The sequence below is a fragment of the Anolis sagrei genome, chromosome 1 (assembly GCF_037176765.1).
Source record: "Anolis sagrei isolate rAnoSag1 chromosome 1, rAnoSag1.mat, whole genome shotgun sequence".
NCBI lineage: Eukaryota > Metazoa > Chordata > Lepidosauria > Squamata > Dactyloidae > Anolis > Anolis sagrei.
The window spans coordinates 2,305,583-2,324,550 of NC_090021.1; the positions used below are offsets into that span (position 1 = coordinate 2,305,583).

Below are 18,968 nucleotides of genomic sequence, written 5' to 3' on the forward strand. Positions count from 1 at the left end.
CTCATTCTGCAAAGCCGTGTCCTTGGCACCCTCCTTCCGTGCCAACGACAGCGTGGTTCCCATAGTAGCAAGTATGGTCTAAATGCAAGGAGGGGGGGGGGGTCTGCATCTAAAATAGGAAACTGGGGGGAAAGGCCAGAGGAAGCGGCACACGCTGGGGAAGGGAGGAGGGCGTGCTGGGGACGTAAATGTTTAATGGGGTAATTATGGTATTAGTCACCAGCATCCAGCTGGGAGCACTGCTCTGGGCAATGAGGCACTGAAGAGGGGAGTCTGGTGTTGCTCACAAGATGTGGGGTGGGAGAGGCACCCAAAGGTGGGGCGGGGGGCTCGGTGGGGGCTGCCCAACTAGGGCTGGGGTACAGGAGGCCTCCAAAAGCAAAGGATGGTGGGGTCCAAACCATTTGCCTTGATGTCCTCCTCCAGAGAATCATGCCGTTTGAAGGGGTCCCTAAGAGCCATCCAGTCCAGCCCTCTTCTGCAGGAATCAACAATCTCTAGCAGATATGGGCAAAGATTGAGTTGCAAGCTGAGTAGAGGCAGGGAATGCCGCGGATGGAGTGTACCTGGATTCCAGGAAGGCCTTCGACCAGGTCCCCCATGACCTTCTGGCAAGGAAACTAGTCCAATGTGGACTAGACAAAACTACGGTGAGGTGGATCTGGAATTGGTTAAGTGGACGAACCCAAAGGGTACTCAACTGATGATGCCTCACCAAACTACAAATCCCCGCATTACATAGCATTGAGCCCTGGCCATTGAATTAGAGGTGACCTCCCCTGGAGACTAGGATGCAATGGAGCAATGGCTTCAAACTACAGGATAGGAGATTCCACCTGAACATGAGGAAGAACTTCCTAAATGGGAGGGACAGCTGTTCAGCAGTGGAACTTTCTGCCTCAGAGTGGGGTGGAGGCTCCTTCTTTGAAGGCTTTTAAACAGAGGCTGGGTGGCCATCTGTCAAGGGTGCTTTGAATGCAATTTTCCTGCTTTTTGGCAAAATGGGGTTGGACTGGGTGGCCCACCAAGGTCTCTTCCAACTTTTGGATTCTATGATCAACATCCACGTCTATCCTTCAGCTTTTGTCCAGCAGTCCAGCTCAATGGACTTCTGCCATCATGGGCACCTTGTAGGATAACTACAATGCCCTAGTTGGTAGTCTTGGTTGAGAAGCCACAATGATTCTACCAGCCTTCCTGCTTGTAGCGCTTCCCTTGCAAAGCAAAGAGATGTCTAGCCAGCCTTTCTAGAGCTGGGCCATTTCTTTGCTTCCTCTGACATGGTTTTCTCACCCGAATCTCTTCCTGGACTGTTATGCCCATCTTTGCTGCAGGTTGAGCAAGCACTACGAATCTTTCTGGCATGCCAAGGTGGCGATGCATGGAGCCATCAATTGCTCCAAATTCTGGGGGTTCTTTGGAGATTTTAGCTAGCTTTATGAAATAAGTTGGAAAGGATCCCGAAGGCCATCTAGTCCAACCCTGTGTTGGGAATCAGCCTGTGTTTGTGTTTCAGGATCCTGGTGTGGGAAATGATGAGAGAAATGATGGTGCCAAGGCACAAGATGGAGATGGTTTGGTCAATGATTTTCATGCAGACAATGACAGAGAGGCCCCAGTGCAAAGGGCAGTTTCTCATGAGAATATCCCTGCTGGGCCTAGCAATGATGGTTCACTCCCTCTCTCTGTGAGCTCTCAAGATTTGGGTTTGGAAAACAATCTGACACCTGGGAATTTTAATGAGCAGCCAGATAGGGAGCTGAAGAATAGGCGGCTGGAGATTAGCCAGGACCGACAGCAAACTCAGTGTTTTGACCTACAAAACCTTATATGGCTCTGGCCCAGCGTACCTGTCCGAAAGTATCTCCTTCTACGTCCCACCTCGGAGTTTAAGATCCTCTGGGGAGGCCCTGCTCTTGGCACCACTTTTATCACAAGTGAGACTGGTGGGGACAAGGGACAGGGCCTTCTTGGTGGTGGCCCCTCGCCTGTGGAATTCACTCCCCGGGGAAATTAGGTCATCGACATCCCTCCTTTCTTTCAGAAGGAAGTTAAAAACCTGGATATGGGACCAGGCCTTTGGGTAAGCTGGCAGATGGATAAAGGACAATGACGACCAGAGTAGGAAAGGACTATGATAATGCTGGGTAGACAATGGATTTATGAATTGGCGAACATTGACCACAAGATGATTTTATTGATGCTATTATATTAATTGGATTGTTTTAACTAGTTATAGTTGTTGTTGTTATATTGTATTTTGTATATTGTATTTTGTGAACTGGGATTTTGGGATAAAAGGTTTGCCTCAAGGGGAAACCTGTTAGATCAGGCATCGTTTGGAAACCAAGTTCATGTGCCATGGAAATCCTGTTCAAGGGGTCTTGTTCCTGTGGAGTATTTTAGCCTTCTGGATTGTCTTTGCGTTTTGTTGATTCCTGTCTGGATTAATGCTGTCTTGGATTGCTTTTATATCTGGTGTGGACATTGCTTTGTGTTACTGCCTATTATGGACTTATTACTTAGAATCATAGAATCAAAGAGTTGGAAGAGACCTCATGGGTCATCCAGTCCAACCCCATTCTGCCAAGAAGCAGGAATATTGCATTCAAATCACCCCTGACAGATGGCCATCCAGCCTCTGCTTAAAAGCTTCCAAAGAAGGAGCCTCCACCACACTCCGGGGCAGAGAGTTCCACTGCTGAACGGCTCTCACAGTCAGGAAGTTCTTCCTCATGTTCAGATGGAATCTCCTCTCTTGTACTTTTTGGAACTTCCTTATTTTCTTACAAGCATTTATTTCTTCTGGCTATTTACTAAGCTTCAAAAAAAGATTTGTTTCTTCACTCTTCGTGTGGTGTGTTTTAAAGTCAGAGGGCTTCTTCCTGACCTGGAGTGCAACACTTTCTGCCATACAGGAAGACTCAGCTGAAAACCGTCACGAGATATGACGGTTGCAACGGTCTACAGTTATGGAGGTGCTGGAAATCTATGGATGCCGCCCTCCAAAGCATGCCTTCTTCGGTGCTAAAGGAATCTGGCATTGCTGTGGATGGGAAAGGAGCGTGCTTCTTCACTTCCACTCCCCCAAAATCTGGTGTTGCTAAACAGTGATGGGACATCAGTAGGAGCATAGTGTCTAGATCTAAGGAAGTAATGCTACCCCTCTATTCTGCTTTGGTTAGACCACATCTGGAATATTGTGTCCAATTCTGGGCACCACAATTCAAGAGAGATATTGACTCTAAGCTGGAATGTGTCCAGAGGAGAGCGACTAAAGTGATCAAGGGTCTGGAGAACAATCCCTATGAGGAGCGGCTTAGGGAACTGGGCAAGTTTAGCCTGAAGAAGAGAAGGCTGAGAGGAGATATGATGAGAGCCATGTATAGATATGTGAGAGGAAGCCACAGGGAGGAGGGAGCAGATCAGGAGTCTGGAGAACAAGCCCTATGAGGGGCGGCTTAGGGAACTGGGCAAGTTTAGCCTGAAGAAGAGAAGGCTGAGAGGAGACATGATAGCCATGTATAAATATGTGAGAGGAAGCCACAGGGAGGAGGGAGCAGATCAGGAGTCTGGAGAACAATCCCTATGAGGAGCGGCTTAGGGAACTGGGCAAGTTTAGCCTGAAGAAGAGAAGGCTGAGAGGAGATATGATGAGAGCCATGTATAAATATGTGAGAGGAAGCCACAGGGAGGAGGAGGGAGCAAGCTTGTTTTCTGCTTCCTTGGAGACTAGGACGCAATGGAAGAATGGCTTCAAACTACAAGAGAGGAGATTCCATCTGAACACGAGGAAGAACTTCCTGACTGTGAGAGCCGTTCAGCAGTGGAACTTTCTGCCCCGGAGTGTGGTGGAGGCTCCTTCTTTGGAAGCTTTTAAGCAGAGGCTGGATGGCCATCTGTCAGGGGTGATTTGAATGCAATATTCCTGCTTCTTGGCAGAATGGGGTTGGACTGGATGACGGCCCATGAGGTCTCTTCCAACTCTTTGATTCTATGATTCTATGATTCTATGACTGTGAGAGCCGTTCAGCAGTGGAACTCTCTGCCCCGGAGTGTGGTGGAGGCTCCTTCTTTGGAAGCTTTTAAGCAGAGGCTGGATGGCCATCTGTCAGGGGTGATTTGAATGCAATATTCCTGCTTCTTGGCAGAATGGGGTTGGACTGGATGATGGCCCAGGAGGTCTCTTCCAACTCTTTGATTCTATGATTCTATGATTCTATGACTGTGAGAGCCGTTCAGCAGTGGAACTCTCTGCCCCGGAGTGTGGTGGAGGCTCCTTCTTTGGAAGCTTTTAAGCAGAGGCTGGATGGCCATCTGTCAGGGGTGATTTGAATGCAATATTCCTGCTTCTTGGCAGAATGGGGTTGGACTGGATGGCCCATGAGGTCTCTTCCAACTCTTTGATTCTATGATTCTAAGAGGGCAAGAGAGCCCAGGCTCATTTCAGGCTAACCCTTCTTGCCTAGGCGTTTGCAGGGAAGTGTTCTCCGATTGTGCCCACATTGAACACACCTACCCATGCTTGGCCTAGAGAGTGGCATGCCTTGCCTTTCAGCATGTAATTGGAGCATAGGTTTGGGGGGTGTTTGTTTCCTTTCAGCATGCAATTGGAACATAGGTTTGAGGAGTGTTGTGCTAATGGGGAAGGTGGTGGCTGACGATGTTGGTGTCTGTGTGTGTTTCAGGCTCAGGCTGGAGTCTCTCCGCACACCTCTCCGACCCACGGGAGCGGGCGCCCCATGCCCATGCCGGTCCGGTCCACTTCAGCAGGCTCCACCCCGACCCACGGACCCCAGGACTCCCTGGCCGGACTCGGGGGAGACGTCCAGGAAGCCTTTGCACAAGGTGAGTCACCACGGACCCGTGCAATCACGGTAGTGAGGGTGTCATTGTCTTACGTGCTTACAAGGTGGAGAAGACACCAGTGGCGCAATGGATTCAACCCTTGTGCCGGCAGGACTGAAGACCAGGTCTGGGGAGATCATGGATGAGCTCCCTCTGTCAGCTCCAGCTCCCCATGCGGGGACATGGGAGAAGCCTCCCACAAGGATAGGAAAACATCAAAACATCTGAGCAACATCCCCTGAGCAACATCCTTGCAGACGGCCAATTCTCTCACACTAGAAGCAACTTGCAGTTTCTCAAATTGCTCCTGACATAGAATCCTAGAATCCTAGAGTTGGAAGAGACCTCCTGGGCCATCCAGTCCAACCCCATTCTGCCAAGAAGCAGGAATATTGCATTCAAATCACCCCTGACAGATGGCCATCCAGCCTCTGCTTAAAAGCTTCCAAAGAAGGATCCTCCACCACACTCCAGGGCAGAGAGTTCCACTGCTGAACGGCTCTCCCAGTCAGGAAGTTCTTCCTCATGTTCAGATGGAATCTCCTCTCTTGTAGTTTGAAGCCATTGTTCCATTGCGTCCTAGTCTCCAAGGAAGCAGAAAACAAGCTTGCTCCCTCCTCCTCCCTGTGGCTTCCTCTCACATATTTATACATGGCTATCATGCCTCCACTCAGCCTTCTCTTCTTCAGGCTAAACATGCCCAGTTCCCTAAGCCGCTCCTCATAGGGCTTGTTCTCCTATGGAAAATAAATAAAAGCAAAATGGAGACTGTATTGTCGAAGGCTTTCATGGCCGGAATCACTGGGTTGGTGTAAGTTTTTCAGGCTGTCTGGCCATGTTCCAGAAGCATTCTCTCCTGACGTTTCACCTGCACCTATGGCAGGCATCCTCAGAGGTTGTGAGGTCAGGAGAATGGCATCCTGAAAGGAGTCTGGCATGTTTTGGAATACAGTAAGCCTTCCCCTGTTGCAGATTTAGGTATTTGTAGATTTGCTTAGTGTAGTCTTTGCAGACATCTTTAGGGCCAGGTGGTTTGGGTTCAAACATCATATCCTTTTGAAGGCTCTCCAACACCCAAATCAGCATCCTCTCCCCGCTTTTGAAAATTTATTATAATTCCTGATGCCTTTAAGAAAGGTCAGATCCTTCCTGGAGATCCATCTCACCCAGCATTTTTTTTTTTTTGAATTATTGCCATCCGGTAGACGGCACAGGGTGACAAAGACAAGGACGAACAGGCTGGCAGATAACTTTTATCCTAGAGCGGTAGCTATGTTGAACTCCATGGTTTTGCACTGTTGTGGCATGGGGGGGGGGGGCTGTGTGGTGGTGTGGGGAGTGTGGAGGGATGGGGGTATTGTTTTGTGGTGTGTGCTGGGGAAGGCAGATAACTTCGTTGTGCAATAGCAGAATTCTTTCTGCCTGAGTCGGTTGGGGCTGCATGCACACTGCTCTATATCCCAGGATCTGGATTGAAGTGGATAATATGAGTCTACACCGTTAGATAATCTTGGACAAGCAGATAATCTGGGATCAGAGGGCTGTGTAGATCCATCCTGGGAAGGCTCTGGTTTTTGGAGAGGAGCAGAAACAGGGCCTTTTGGGCACTGGCCCCTCAATTATGGCACATGACCTTCAGTGGCTCCTTTCCATTGGGCCTTTAGCCATTCCGTTCTGCTCTGTTTCAGTGTTTATGCTACGAGGGTGATGTCCCGGCTGCTTCTAAAATAGTTCTAAGCCTTGCCTTTTGCTTGCTGATTGTCTCGTGCAGTGAGACCCTTGGAGAGAACTATAAGAGCCTTCCTCCCCATCGAATGCCTTGTGAACTCTGTCTGCTTCTCAGTTGCAGAGAGATTGGGTTTCTTCCAAGGTCCCGACTGTAACTGCATCCCTTCCCTACTCCAGTGTCTGAGCCACTTGCCTTTGCGGCCTTGGACTGGGCACACAGAATATATATATATATATATATATATATATATATATATAGCATTAAAAAGAGTTGTTGCATTAAAAGAAAATAATTTTAGGGAAATTTCGTATTGGCATGCACCACATTGTAGCATTGTTCCACACTGACTCCACCCTAAAGAAATTTTGCACATATATATAGGTTGTTCCAGGTGACTGGGAGTGGAGGGGACACCCATTTTCCTTTGACCCCTTCTTGGGGGTCTCTTAGCACCCCTTCTGCTACAGCCCAGCGGAACAGAAGGGAGCCGCTCCCTCCAGGAGGAGTTCCTGGTTTCTGCCCAATACAAACCATTCCCCTTGAAGGCGGCTGATGGTTTCCTGTTCATCAAGTGGGGTGTCCTTACAGCCCAGGGTCGGCTGTGTGCTTCTCGGGGCTCAAGGCTTGCGTCACCTCCCTTTGCCTCCCTTTCTTTGCCAGGAGCGCGAAGGAACCTCAGAAATGACTTGCTGGTTGCGGCCGATTCCATCACCAACACCATGTCCTCTTTGGTCAAGGAGCTCCATTCGGGTAAGGTGGGAAACGTGGGCAATGTGCTACAAAGGGGTCCTCCTGGGGGGTGGGAGGGAAGAAAAAGAAGGGGAGAAGGAGGGAGGGAAGGATACGAAGGAGGAAAGGATGGATGGACTGAAAGTCAGGAAGAAAAGATTGAGAAGGAAAGGAGGAAGGAAGGAAGGAAGGAAGGAAGGAAGGAAGGAAGGAAGGAAGGAAAGAAGGGAGGGAGGAAGGGAGGGAGGGAAGAAGGAAGGATTGAAGGAAGAAAAGTAGGAAGGAAGTAAAGAAAGGGGGAAAGAAGGAAGGAAAGGAGGGAGGAAGGAACAGAGGGAGGGAAGGAGGAAGGAAGGAAGGAAGGAAGGAAGGAAGGAAAGGAGGGTGGAAGGAAGGAAAGGAAGGAAGGAAGGAAGGAAAGGAGGGAGGGAGGGAGGGAGGGAGGAACAGAGGATGGGAAGGAAAGAAGGAAGGGAGGGAAGGATGAAGGAAGGAAGAAAGGAAGGAAGAAAAGGAGCAAGAAAGGAAAGAAAAGAGGGAGGAAGGAAGAAAAGAAGTAAGGAAGAAAAGAAGGAAGGAAGGAAGGGAAAGGAGGGAGGGAGGAAGGAAGTAAGGAAAGAAAGAAGGAAAGGAGGGAGGGAGGAAGGATGAAGGAAGGAAGCATGAAGGAAGCAAGGAAGGGAAGGAGGGAGGGAGGGAGGGAGGGAGGAAGGAAGGAAGGAAGGAAGGAGAGATGTTACACCATGTGACAAAATTTGAATCATGTTCTGTTCCTGGTTTGAAATTGTTCTTTCCTGTTTAGTTGTGTTGTCCTTGCTTTGAAAGGAGTTGTTCAACTCCAGAAAGTTTGTTTTGGTTTCTGCTGCAATCTAGGTTGAATGGGTTGAGACTCAGTGAGATATTCATTGCAAAACTATAGAGTCAAATGTGCTGCAAGATGTCCCTTTGTACAGTTTAATGAATTTTCCCATGTTTTGTGATATAACAAAAATCATGTTACATTAGGTAAAGGTAAAGGTTTCCCCCTAGCATTACATCCAGTCATTTCCAACTCTGGGTTTTGGTGCTCATCTCCATTTCTAAGCCGAAGAGCCGGTGTTGTCAGCAGACACCTCCAAGTTCATGTGGCCAGCATGACTGCATGGAGTGCAGTTACCTTCCCGCCGGAGCGGTGCCTATTGATCTACTCACATTTGCATATTTTCGAACTGCTAGGTTGGCAGAAGCTTGGGCTGACAGTGGGAGCTCACCGCACTCCCCGGATTTGAACCTGCAACCTTTCGGTCAACAAGCTCAGCAGCTCAGCGGTTTAAGTCTTCAGAAGAAGCTTGAAAACATGGATGTTCAGTGTGCCTTCCCAGATTAAGGAATCCCATGCAATTGTCCCTAATGCACTTTATGAGAGAGTTAGAATTTTCTGCACACCCTTCTATTCCCAAAATATCCATTCTACCTCACCTGGACATGCCCAGCATTTTTAGAATTTTAACCATTACATTTGGCCCTGCCACAGGTTTTTCACAGTGTCGTGCTTTTGTTATTGTTCTATTGCTTGCTTATTTATTGTTGCGTTGTATTGTTGTTTGTTGTGTTTTTGTTAATGATGTACTTTGGGCTCGGCCTCTTGTAAACCGCACCGAGTCTTGCAGGAGATGGTAGCGGGATACAAATAAAGGTTTTATTATTATTATTATTATTATTATTATTATTATTATTAACCTACTGCGCTATCGAGGGCTCCCATCATGTTACATAGAGTAATCAAAATTTTACTGCAAGCTGCCTTTAGTCCAGGCATGAGCAAACCTTCCCCTTCCAGGTGTTCTGGACCAGTCGTTAGGAATTGTGGGAGTTGAAGTCCAAAACCCCTGGAGTGGCAAAGTTTGCCCATGCCTGCCATAAAGGATCGTGCAGGGTGGGTGTCCCAGGGCCCTTTGGGGTTTTGCTTCCAGCCTTGTACATATTGCGGATGTCCCTCTATGGCCTGCGCTGCAGAGGTTCTCCCTGGAGGCTGGCATGGGAGGGGGCCTTCTTCCCTGACTCCTGGTTCTATTCCTGGGATTCCTGGAAAGCCGCCTGAGCCTGCCTCGGCCTCTCTGGCTCCGGTCAGGTGCAGGGTTAAAAAAAGGACGGGCCCACAGCCTCTCCGCAGGCAGCAACAGCTCTGCAGCCACCGTCCTTTACCCTGACAGAAGGTGGCCAAATCACAGAGCTAGAGGGGACCCCTAAAGGCCATCCAGTCCAACCCCTTTCTTTCTGCCAGGCAGGAAGACACCCTCCAAGCCCTCCCAACTCAAATCCAAGCCCTCCCAACCCAAAACCATCCAGCCTCTGCTTTATTATTATTATTATTATTATTATTATTATTATTATTATTATAACTTTATTTGTACCCCGCTAGCATCTCCTGAAGGACTCGATGCAGCTTACAAAGGCCGAGGCCTCAATACACAGTACAACAATGCAATACCTAAAGCAAATTAAAAACAGTTAAGCAGAATAAACAGCAACAATAAACAATACATCAAGACACTATAAAACTGGGCCGGGCCAGAGTAATGGGTACAAGATTAAAAGTGCTGATGTGGCAGGAGGTATGGAGGATTATAAAGTAAGTGCAGTGTGCGGTGTGCAGCGATCTTAGTTCTAATAAAGTGCTTCTAGGACTTGGTAATGGAGATTCCTAATCTGGGAAGGCACATCGGAACAGCCAGGTCTTCAAGTTCTTTCTGAAGACTGCCAAGGTAGGGGCCTGTCTAAGATCTTTTGGGAGGGTGTTCCAGAGACGGGGGGCCACCACAGAAAAGGCCCTGTCTCGGGTCCCCACCAAGCGCTCTTGCTTAAAACTCTCCAGAGACGGAGACGCCACCAGATTCCAAGGTGGAATATTCCTCTGCCCTATAGTTCCTAGCATCAGGTCTACCCCCTTGTTTGAGGAGCTCCATTGGCTGCTGTTCATTTTCCGATCCCAATTCAGAGTGCCGGTTATCACCTACAAAGCCCTGAACTGTTTGGGACCTGCCTACCTTTGTGACCCCATTTCCTTCTATGAATCTGCACAATCCCTCCAATCTTCCAGGGAGGCCCTCCTCTCGCTCCCACCTCCATCACAAGGAGAACGAGAGAGAGGGCCTTCTCTGTGGTGGCTCCTTGACTTTGGAACTCGCTTCCCAGAGAGATTAGGCAAGCGCCCACCCTGGCAACCTTCAGGAAGAGCCTAAAAACCTGGCTGTTCCAGGTTGCCTTCAAGGAATGAACAACAAATCCCATACTTTGACCAACTCAATCCAAAATGCCTTTCGATGCACTTTATCTCACCCTTCAGTGGAATTAAACCCCGTTGTTTGTCCCATCTGAACCTCCCACCAGATCCATTACCCTACTCATCCCCCAAGTTACAAACATCTGCCTTGGTCATAAAGAGGTGGCAAAGCATTTCTAATCACGGAGAAAATACTGTTTGATGGACATGTGGAATATTGATAGCACCTTGGTCATGACCGTGAATGTCATGATGCATTACCTAAGGGGTTGTGGTAATGACTGAGTCATGACCATGTGAGGGTCATTGCAAAGGGGTTGCATCAGCCAGTGTCCCTTATTTACGGGGACTATTTAAGGAAGATTTAAAAATCCATCTTTCTCCCTCCTGTGTGACTCAGTGTGAGTATCTGCCTATGCTGTGTGTGACTATTTGATAACTGTGATGGTTTGCAAGTACAAGGGAAATGGATCTGTGTATGTCATGAATGACTTTTCAATGATTTTGAAGCACAAGTTCTTTTTATTGCAATTTCCAGTGTGAGAAAGTATATTAGATTACAGAAAACATTTAAACAAAGAATGACATTGGGCATACAGACATACAGATACTATGCAACTACATTGGATTTACAATTACATTGGTTAACAAGCAAACAAAGGGGAATTACATTTTCACTCAACATTCACACACATGTACACGCATTCATCCTCAGGCATTCAACCCAAATATTACCATCTCCTTTTCTTCCTCCTTGGAGAAGTACCTGTTAGGCCAGACCCAGCTTTCCTGCAGGCTGCCAACGCATAGTTCCGAAACTTCCATAACTCCATAACTTCAAAACGCTGAAATGCCAAAACTTCTTTCCCTAAGCACAATGCCAAGGATCAGATCTCTGTTTTCCATACCGCAGAACCTGACTCCCTGCATAAAATCTGAGACTCCAAAAGCGCCCTTCTTCCTCTTCCCTTGAGAAAGAAGCCCCAAAGTGACCAGTCTGCTCCCGTGCAAATCTGTCACTCCATGGTACACTATCTCTCACCTTCCCATGAGAGCAGAGCATGGCGGATGAACCAGACTCCTCAGGTCTGCCACACTTTGAGCATCATTAGACTGAGTCTTTTATAGGAATATTCTGCTGATGTCGTCCCAAAGTTGTAAATGAATGATATATATCTTCCATTCTGGATCCATCTCAGTTTCCTGGCCAGATGTTGATCTTCTTGATTGGTATTGACAAACACAAGGCTTGTGTTGACTTTCTTCTTAACATAAGGCAGCGGTTCTCAACCTAGGGGTCGCGACCCCCAAGGGGGTCGCTGGGCCATTTTCCGGGGGTCGCGAAGCTGCCCGGGTTGGCCCCGCCCCCTCCAAAATGGCTGCTGGCTCCTGTGCGAGCCAAACAGCCACGGCAATGGAGGAGCCTTTCCCGCTCGCGCCACGCGCCCTCCGGCCTCGGAGGACGCGAGGGGCGAGTGTAAGGCCCCCGCCATTGCCATGGCCATGGAGGGGGCATTTCCTGCTCACCTCATGCACCCTCCGGCCTCGGAGGATGCGAGGGGTGAGTGTAAGGGTCGAGGGTCTCCCAGCCATCTTTACCCTCTCCAGGCAGCAAAGAAGGTTCTTCAGGAATTCAAGGTATGACAAATCTTTGTACATGCCTCCCCCAAACCCCTGCAGTATTATCTGTTGGTCATGGAAGTCCTGTGTGCCAAGTTTGGTTCATTTCTATTGTTGGTGGAGTATGCTCTTTGGTGCCTGGTGAACTATAATTCACACAAATGCAATTCCCAAAAAGTCAGAGCTGAATTGGTTGGCAGTAATTCCAATCCCTTCATCCATTGTCCATATCATTGATCACTATGCTTTAATTATGTTCAATTTGAAACAATGGAAATACATCCTGCATATCAGATGTTTACATTACAATTCATAACAGTACAGTTATGACGTAGCAACAAAAATATGGTTGGGGGTCACCACAACATGAGGAACTGTATTTAGGGGTCACGGCATTAGAAAGGTTGAGAACCACTGACATAAGGAAAGTTGCAAACATTTCCTTTATCACTGTCCCTGTTCTTATCAGAGTTTACTCTTCAGATCTCATTAACAGGTTTTAATCACAAAGCAGCAAGCAGGGAGTTAGTCATTGCAGGCTTTAATACTATCCTGGTGTTTCCAAAATTATTAGCTCCATCCATACATCCTTCCATTCTTCCCTTCATTCCCACACATCATTTTTAAATTCACATTTCTCAAATCTGCACATTGAGTTTCTTATTACATATATCCTGTACAGTGTACATATTGCAGTGATGAAGATTGAAGTCTCTGGATATTTTGGATGAAAAGCTGAATCCATGAGTTTACTGAACAATGTGTGTTGTAGATAAGGCCAGATGTTGGCAGTTAAACTCTGCAAATAGACGGGGTGAAGCACGTGTGTTTGCTGTGAAAGGACTCCGCTGTATTTTTTCTTGCTTCTGGGACACTTGCTATCCAGCCTGCAGAAGTTCAAAGAGTCATAGAATCATAGAATCATAGAATCAAAGAGTTGGAAGAGACCTCCTGGGCCATCCAGTCCAACCCCATTCTGCCAAGAAGCAGGAATATTGCATTCAAATCACCCCTGACAAATGACCATCCAGCCTCTGCTTAAAAACTTCCAAAGAAGGAGCCTCCACCACACTCCGGGGCAGAGAGTTCCACTGCTGAACGGCTCTCACAGCCAGGAAGTTCTTCCTCATGTTCAGATGGAATCTCCTCTCTTGTAGTTTGAAGCCATTGTTCCGTGTCCTAGTCTCCAGGGAAGCAGAAAACAAGCTTGCTCCCTCCTCCTCCCTGTGGCTTCCTCTCACATATTTATACATGGCTATCATATCTCCTCTCAGCCTTCTCTTCTTCAGGCTAAACATGCCCAGTTCCCTAAGCCGCTCCTCATAGGGCTTGTTCTCCAGACCCTTGATCATTTGAGTCGCCCTCCTCTGGACACATTCCAGCTTGTCTATATCTCTCTTGAATTGTGGTGCCCAGAATTGGACACAATATTCCAGATGTGGTCTAACCAAGGCAGAATAGAGCATGGGGAGCATTACTTCCTTAGATCTAGACACTATGCTCCTATTGATGCAGGCCAAAATCCCATTGGCTTTTTTTGCCGCCACATCACATTCCTGGCTCATGTTTAACTTGTTGTCCATGAGGACTCCAAGATCTTTTTCACACGTAATTTGGAAGCTGTAAATCACTTCACGCACCAGAATCCCATGAGACATTTGCCCCAAGAAAGAGGCCAAGTGCTTTGGGTCCGTTGTGCGCAAAGCGAGCCTTCCTTATGGCAGCTCCCAAAGCTTTTCTGTGTTTGTGTCAGGGGTCTTCGCTTAGCACTTGAGGAGCTGCTGACAGACGGAACAAACGGCAGGCTCCCTTCTGAGGAGTTGCAGGCCGGGGACCCCAGGAAGTGTCTGGCATCTCCTCCTTTGTGTAAATCAGAGGAAGCAGCTGGCGTCCAGGCGTCCAGAAGATAAGCTCCGCAAGATGGGCTGAGACGAGCCCTGAACCCAGTCTTTTGAGTGGTTAGGCTCAAAAAATAACCCTCACGTGGGGTCAACCCTTCTGTTTAAGGGACTCCACTGGCTGCCGTTCATATTCCGAGCCCAATTGAAGGTGCAGGTGCTTACCTACAAAGCCCTGAACGGTTTGGGACCACCCTACCTGCGTGACCGCATCTCCATCTACGAACCCACGCGTTCTCTTCGGTCATCTGGAGAGGCCCTGCTCGTGATCCCACCAGCGTCACAAGCGCGTTTGGTGGGGACGCGGGGCAGGGCCTTTTCCGTAGTGGCCCCCCAACTCTGGAACACCCTCCCCAAAGACCTTAGACAGACCCCCTCACTGGCTATCTTCAGAAAGAACTTAAAAACTAGGCTTTTCCGATGCGCCTTCCCAGATTAGGAAATCTCCACTACCGAGTCCTACAAGCACTTTACCAGAACCAATGATTGCTGCACATTGCACATCGCACATGCCCTAGAAACCCTTTATACACCTCCTGTCACATCAGCACTTTTAACCCTTGTACCCACCTTTTGGCCCGGCCCAGTTTTACTGTGTTTTAATGTATTTTGCTTGTTGTTTATTTTTGCTTTAATTTGTTTTAATTGTTTGATTTGCTTGTTTATATTGTTATGTTGTATTGTTGCGGCCTCGGCCTGTTGTAAGCCGCATCGAATCCTCCGGGAGATGCTAGCAGGGTACAAATAAAGTTTAATAATAATAATAATAATAATAATTCCTCCATAAATATAGCAGAGTGCCAGAAACACACGTCATAACCAGCAGAAACTTACATGTGGTGAGTCAGGTTTAGCTTCCATTCATCAGAATGGCACCGGATTGCAGAGACAAAACTTCAGGCCCAAAATATTTATTCAAGAAAAGAAATCCATTCTAGACTCCGGCCCAATTTACCTGTCTGAACAGATTCTCCCCTTTTTGTTGTTGTTGTTCATTCGTTCAGTCGCCTCTGACTCTTCGTGACCTCATGGACCAGCCCACGCCAGAGCTCCCTGTCGGCCGTCACCACCCCCAGCTCCTTCAAGGTCAGTCCAGTCACTTCAAGGATGCCATCCATCCATCTTGCCCTTGGTCGGCCTCTCTTCCTTTTGCCTTCCACTTTCCCCAGCATAACTGTCTTCTCTAGGCTTTGCTGTCTCCTCATGATGTGGCCAAAGGACTTCCACTTTGTCTCAAGTATCCTTCCCTCCAATGAGCAGTCGGGCTTTATTTCCTGGAGGATGGACCTCCCCTATGAACCGTCAAGATTGTTAAGATTGTCTGGAGAGGCCCTGCTCTTGGTCCCACCATCCTCGCAAGTGTGCCTGGTGGGGACGAGGGACAGGGCCTTCTTGGTGGTGGCCCCTCGGATCTGGAACTCCCTCCCACTGGAGATTAGAACTGCCCCTTCTCTCCTGACTTTTAGAAAACAAGTGAAAACCTGGCTCTGGAAACTGGCATTTGACGAGTGAGTCAATAACTCATGGCTATATGGATGGATGGTGATGAACAACGATTTTACTGTGACGACTTGGCCATTGTAATTATAAGATTGTATTTTTGGTATTTTAATGTGTTTAATGTGAAGGAGAGACAAAGGAGAGACTAGAGACAAAGTGGAAGTACTTTGGCCACATCATGAGGAGACAGCAAAGCCTAGAGAAGACAATTATGCTGGGGAAAGTAGAAGGCAAAAGGAAGAGGGGCCGACCAAGGGCAAGATGGATGGATGGCATCCTTGAAGTGACTGGACTGACCTTGAAGGAGCTGGGGATGGTGACGGCCAACAGGGAGCTCTGACGTGGACTGGTCCATGAGGTCAAGAAGAGTCGGAGATGACTGAACGAATGAACAACAACAATGTGTTAGTGTATTACGGAATGTGATGTTTTTAAACTATTGTTTGTGATACTATTGTTTGAAACCGGCCTGAGTCCCTCCACGGAGTTCTAAATAAATAAATAGATAGAAAAGGGTCTTGGAGAGAATTAGCTTACTAAGCTCATCTCCTAAGGAAGGTAAACAAGGCTAAAAAGTCAAAATATCCATGCAGCTACATTTTGCCTGGAGAAAGGCAAAATGCGTCCTCACTGGAAGGAAGACAAAGGCAGAGATTGGGCAATAGAGAATCACCACATGGCCAAGCCAGGGCAATAACGATACCTTTAAAGAGGAAGTTACTTCATCCCTCACAGAGATTTCATTGCGACATCTTCAAAGGTGGGCTTTTTTTCCTTTTTTTATCTTCTTTAGAAGATGAGCTTAGTAAGCTAGTTCGCTCCAAGACCTTTTCTATCTAGAATGGATTTTTAAAATAAATATTTTGAACCTAAAGTTCTCTCTCTGCAATCCCAATCCATCCTGTTTTATTTATTTATTTCGTATCAAAAGCATTGCATAAATTAGTATAAAACTGATAAAAACAGAAGGAGCACAGGCGGCTAATTATCAAAAATGGGCAACAGCAACGGCATTGTCTGTAACATCCAACAATTCTTCCTCTGTTCATGAGGCAGGGCATAGTGGGCAAGCAAACAAATGCGGAGTTGTCTGTTCTGCTCCACAAACACACAAGGTGTGGGATTCTTTTAGGTCGTGCCATTTTGCCAGGTTGTCTTTGGATCTGCCCACTCCCCTTCTGAGTCTGTTCATTCTTGGTTTGGCCTTTGAGGAAGACCCTTCCTCGTGGGGCGGGGGGGATATCCAGTTGGGGTTTCCTGGTTTAGTTGCCCAGAGGGATATCCTTGCTGTTGCTGGGGGGATGCCAAGAGGAGTGGTCATTCCCATAAAGCTTTTCCATGATTGGAGTCTACTGGGAGGTGACTGGTAGCCATGCATTGGGGGGCTTTCACAGTGTTCAACCTTATTTCTTTCACATTCAGCAGCAACTTCCCGTCGCACATGGCCGGAGGGGGAGGGGGGGATACCAGCTAGCTTGTAGAGTTTATCAACAGGTGTAGGTTTAAGACATCCTGTGATTATTCTGCATGTTTCATTCAATGAGAGTTTATCAACAGGTGTAGGTTTAAGACATCCTGTGATTATTCTGCATGTTTCATTCAATGAGAGTTTATCAACAGGTGTAGGTTTAAAACAGCCTGTGTTTTGTTGCAACCCAGATCAGGGAACAAGACCATAAGGTATTAATCCACCACACTTGACTGTAGGAAAAAACAATCCTTTTTTATTGATAAAAAATGGTTACAAAATAGAGGAAAATACAAAGTCCAAAAAGCCACAGTAAAATTCAGCAGTCAGGAATATCTATGAACTAGATCACAATTCCAAAAGCAGCATTAGAAAAACCTGGAACTTGTTAGCATCTCACTAACCGTACTTGGAAACTAGAAGCCTCTGGGAATGCAGGTCATGGAAACTGGGAAATCTGCCAAGGTACTGCCTCAGTATAAACGATGCTTGATCTAACGAGAGAGCCCGGGGAGAGACACTTAAAGCTAAAGAAACTATTTTGGGACACACCTCCAGACTTTGAAGCCTGTGCCTCCCTTTTCTTTAATCTGCTTGACCTTCGCAGACTTTGCGATTCACTCCTGTTTTTCCAAATCTGCCCTTTCCTATCCTCATTTAAAGAAAGGCAGGTGGTATCTCCTCTGGAGAGCTATCACCGCTTGATTCAGAAACATTCCCATCAGGATGAGTAGTTTCACTTTCCAAGCCACTGACCTCAGAATCAACAGTTTCCAAACCTTCAGGGACAAATTCATGCTCAGTAGCCTGTTCAGTTGCATCAGGAAATACAATCAGAGAATCAGGTTCAGGTTCACACAGAGGCTGAACCCCAACATGTTTATTCTGCATGTTTCATTCAATGAGAGTTTATCAACAGATGTAGGTTTAAGACATCCTGTGATTATTCTGCATGTTTCATTCAATGCTATGTTCACCTGCTTTGCATGGGCAGACTTGAGCCAAACAGGGCAGGTATACTTGGCAGTTGGGTAAGACAAGGCCAGGGCTGATGTTCTTACTAATTGTGGGTCTGCACCCCACGTGCTGCCAGTAAGTTTCCGCAGGATGTTATTGTGTGCAGCTATTTTGTGCTTGGTGTTCAAGCAGTGTTTCCTATATGCTAGAGTTTGATCTGAGGTGACACCGAGATATTGGAAGCTTCTCCTGGCTCACCACACACAAGTTTCTGCTGGTTTCGAAGTGTGCTTCTGATACTCTGCTATATTTATGGAGGAATCATTGCAAGTGAAGGTTATTTTTCGAGCCTAACAACTCAAATTCCCAAGAATAGTTCATGTGCTGTCAAACTGCGTTAACAGCACAGTGCCGATGCACCCCAGGTCCAACACGTAATGACATCCAAAAGCACTAGTTCTCCCATTCATTGCTCTACCTTTCTTGTCTTCAAGGAGGAGAGGAAGGAGGAGAGGAAGAGGAGGAGAAGATGCAGAACGGGAAGGACCGAGGTGAGGCTTCTGTCTGGCTTTGGGGGCCAATGGTGGGCGCATTTCCTTCCAGGCTGGTAGAACGCCCATTCCACCTAAGAGTTTTTTTTAATCTTGTTGGGGACACAACCAACAAGGCTCTGCCTTTGTCTGATGGAGGAGTTATTTGTTGCAATCCAGAGCAGGGAACGAGGCCCTAAGATAACTATCCACCACACTTGACTGTGAAAAACAATCCTTTTTTATTGAAGAAAAATGGTTACAAAATAAAGGAAAAATGCAGAGTCAAAAGCCACAGCAAAATCAGCAAACATGAATTTAAATGGACAAAGCAAAACCCAAAGCCACACTGTAAAATACTGGAACCTGTTAGCAATCCACTAACCGTACTTGATATCCTAGAAATCTTTCAAAACCATGACCAGGG

At 47.2% G+C, this 18,968-nt stretch overlaps 1 protein-coding gene across 3 annotated transcripts in view; it reads left to right on the forward strand.

Annotated features, from left to right (window-relative positions):
- DTNB (dystrobrevin beta) overlaps positions 1-18,968 on the forward strand; it is a 211,792-nt gene that overhangs the window by 179,283 nt on the left and 13,541 nt on the right. For all 3 annotated transcript variants that reach the window (XM_067470846.1, XM_067470778.1, XM_067470816.1), the window contains 3 exons: positions 4,689-4,848; positions 7,238-7,327; positions 18,506-18,562. In XM_067470846.1, the coding sequence (XP_067326947.1) occupies positions 4,689-4,848; positions 7,238-7,327; positions 18,506-18,562 (307 nt within the window). The remainder of the gene's footprint in view (positions 1-4,688; positions 4,849-7,237; positions 7,328-18,505; positions 18,563-18,968) is intronic.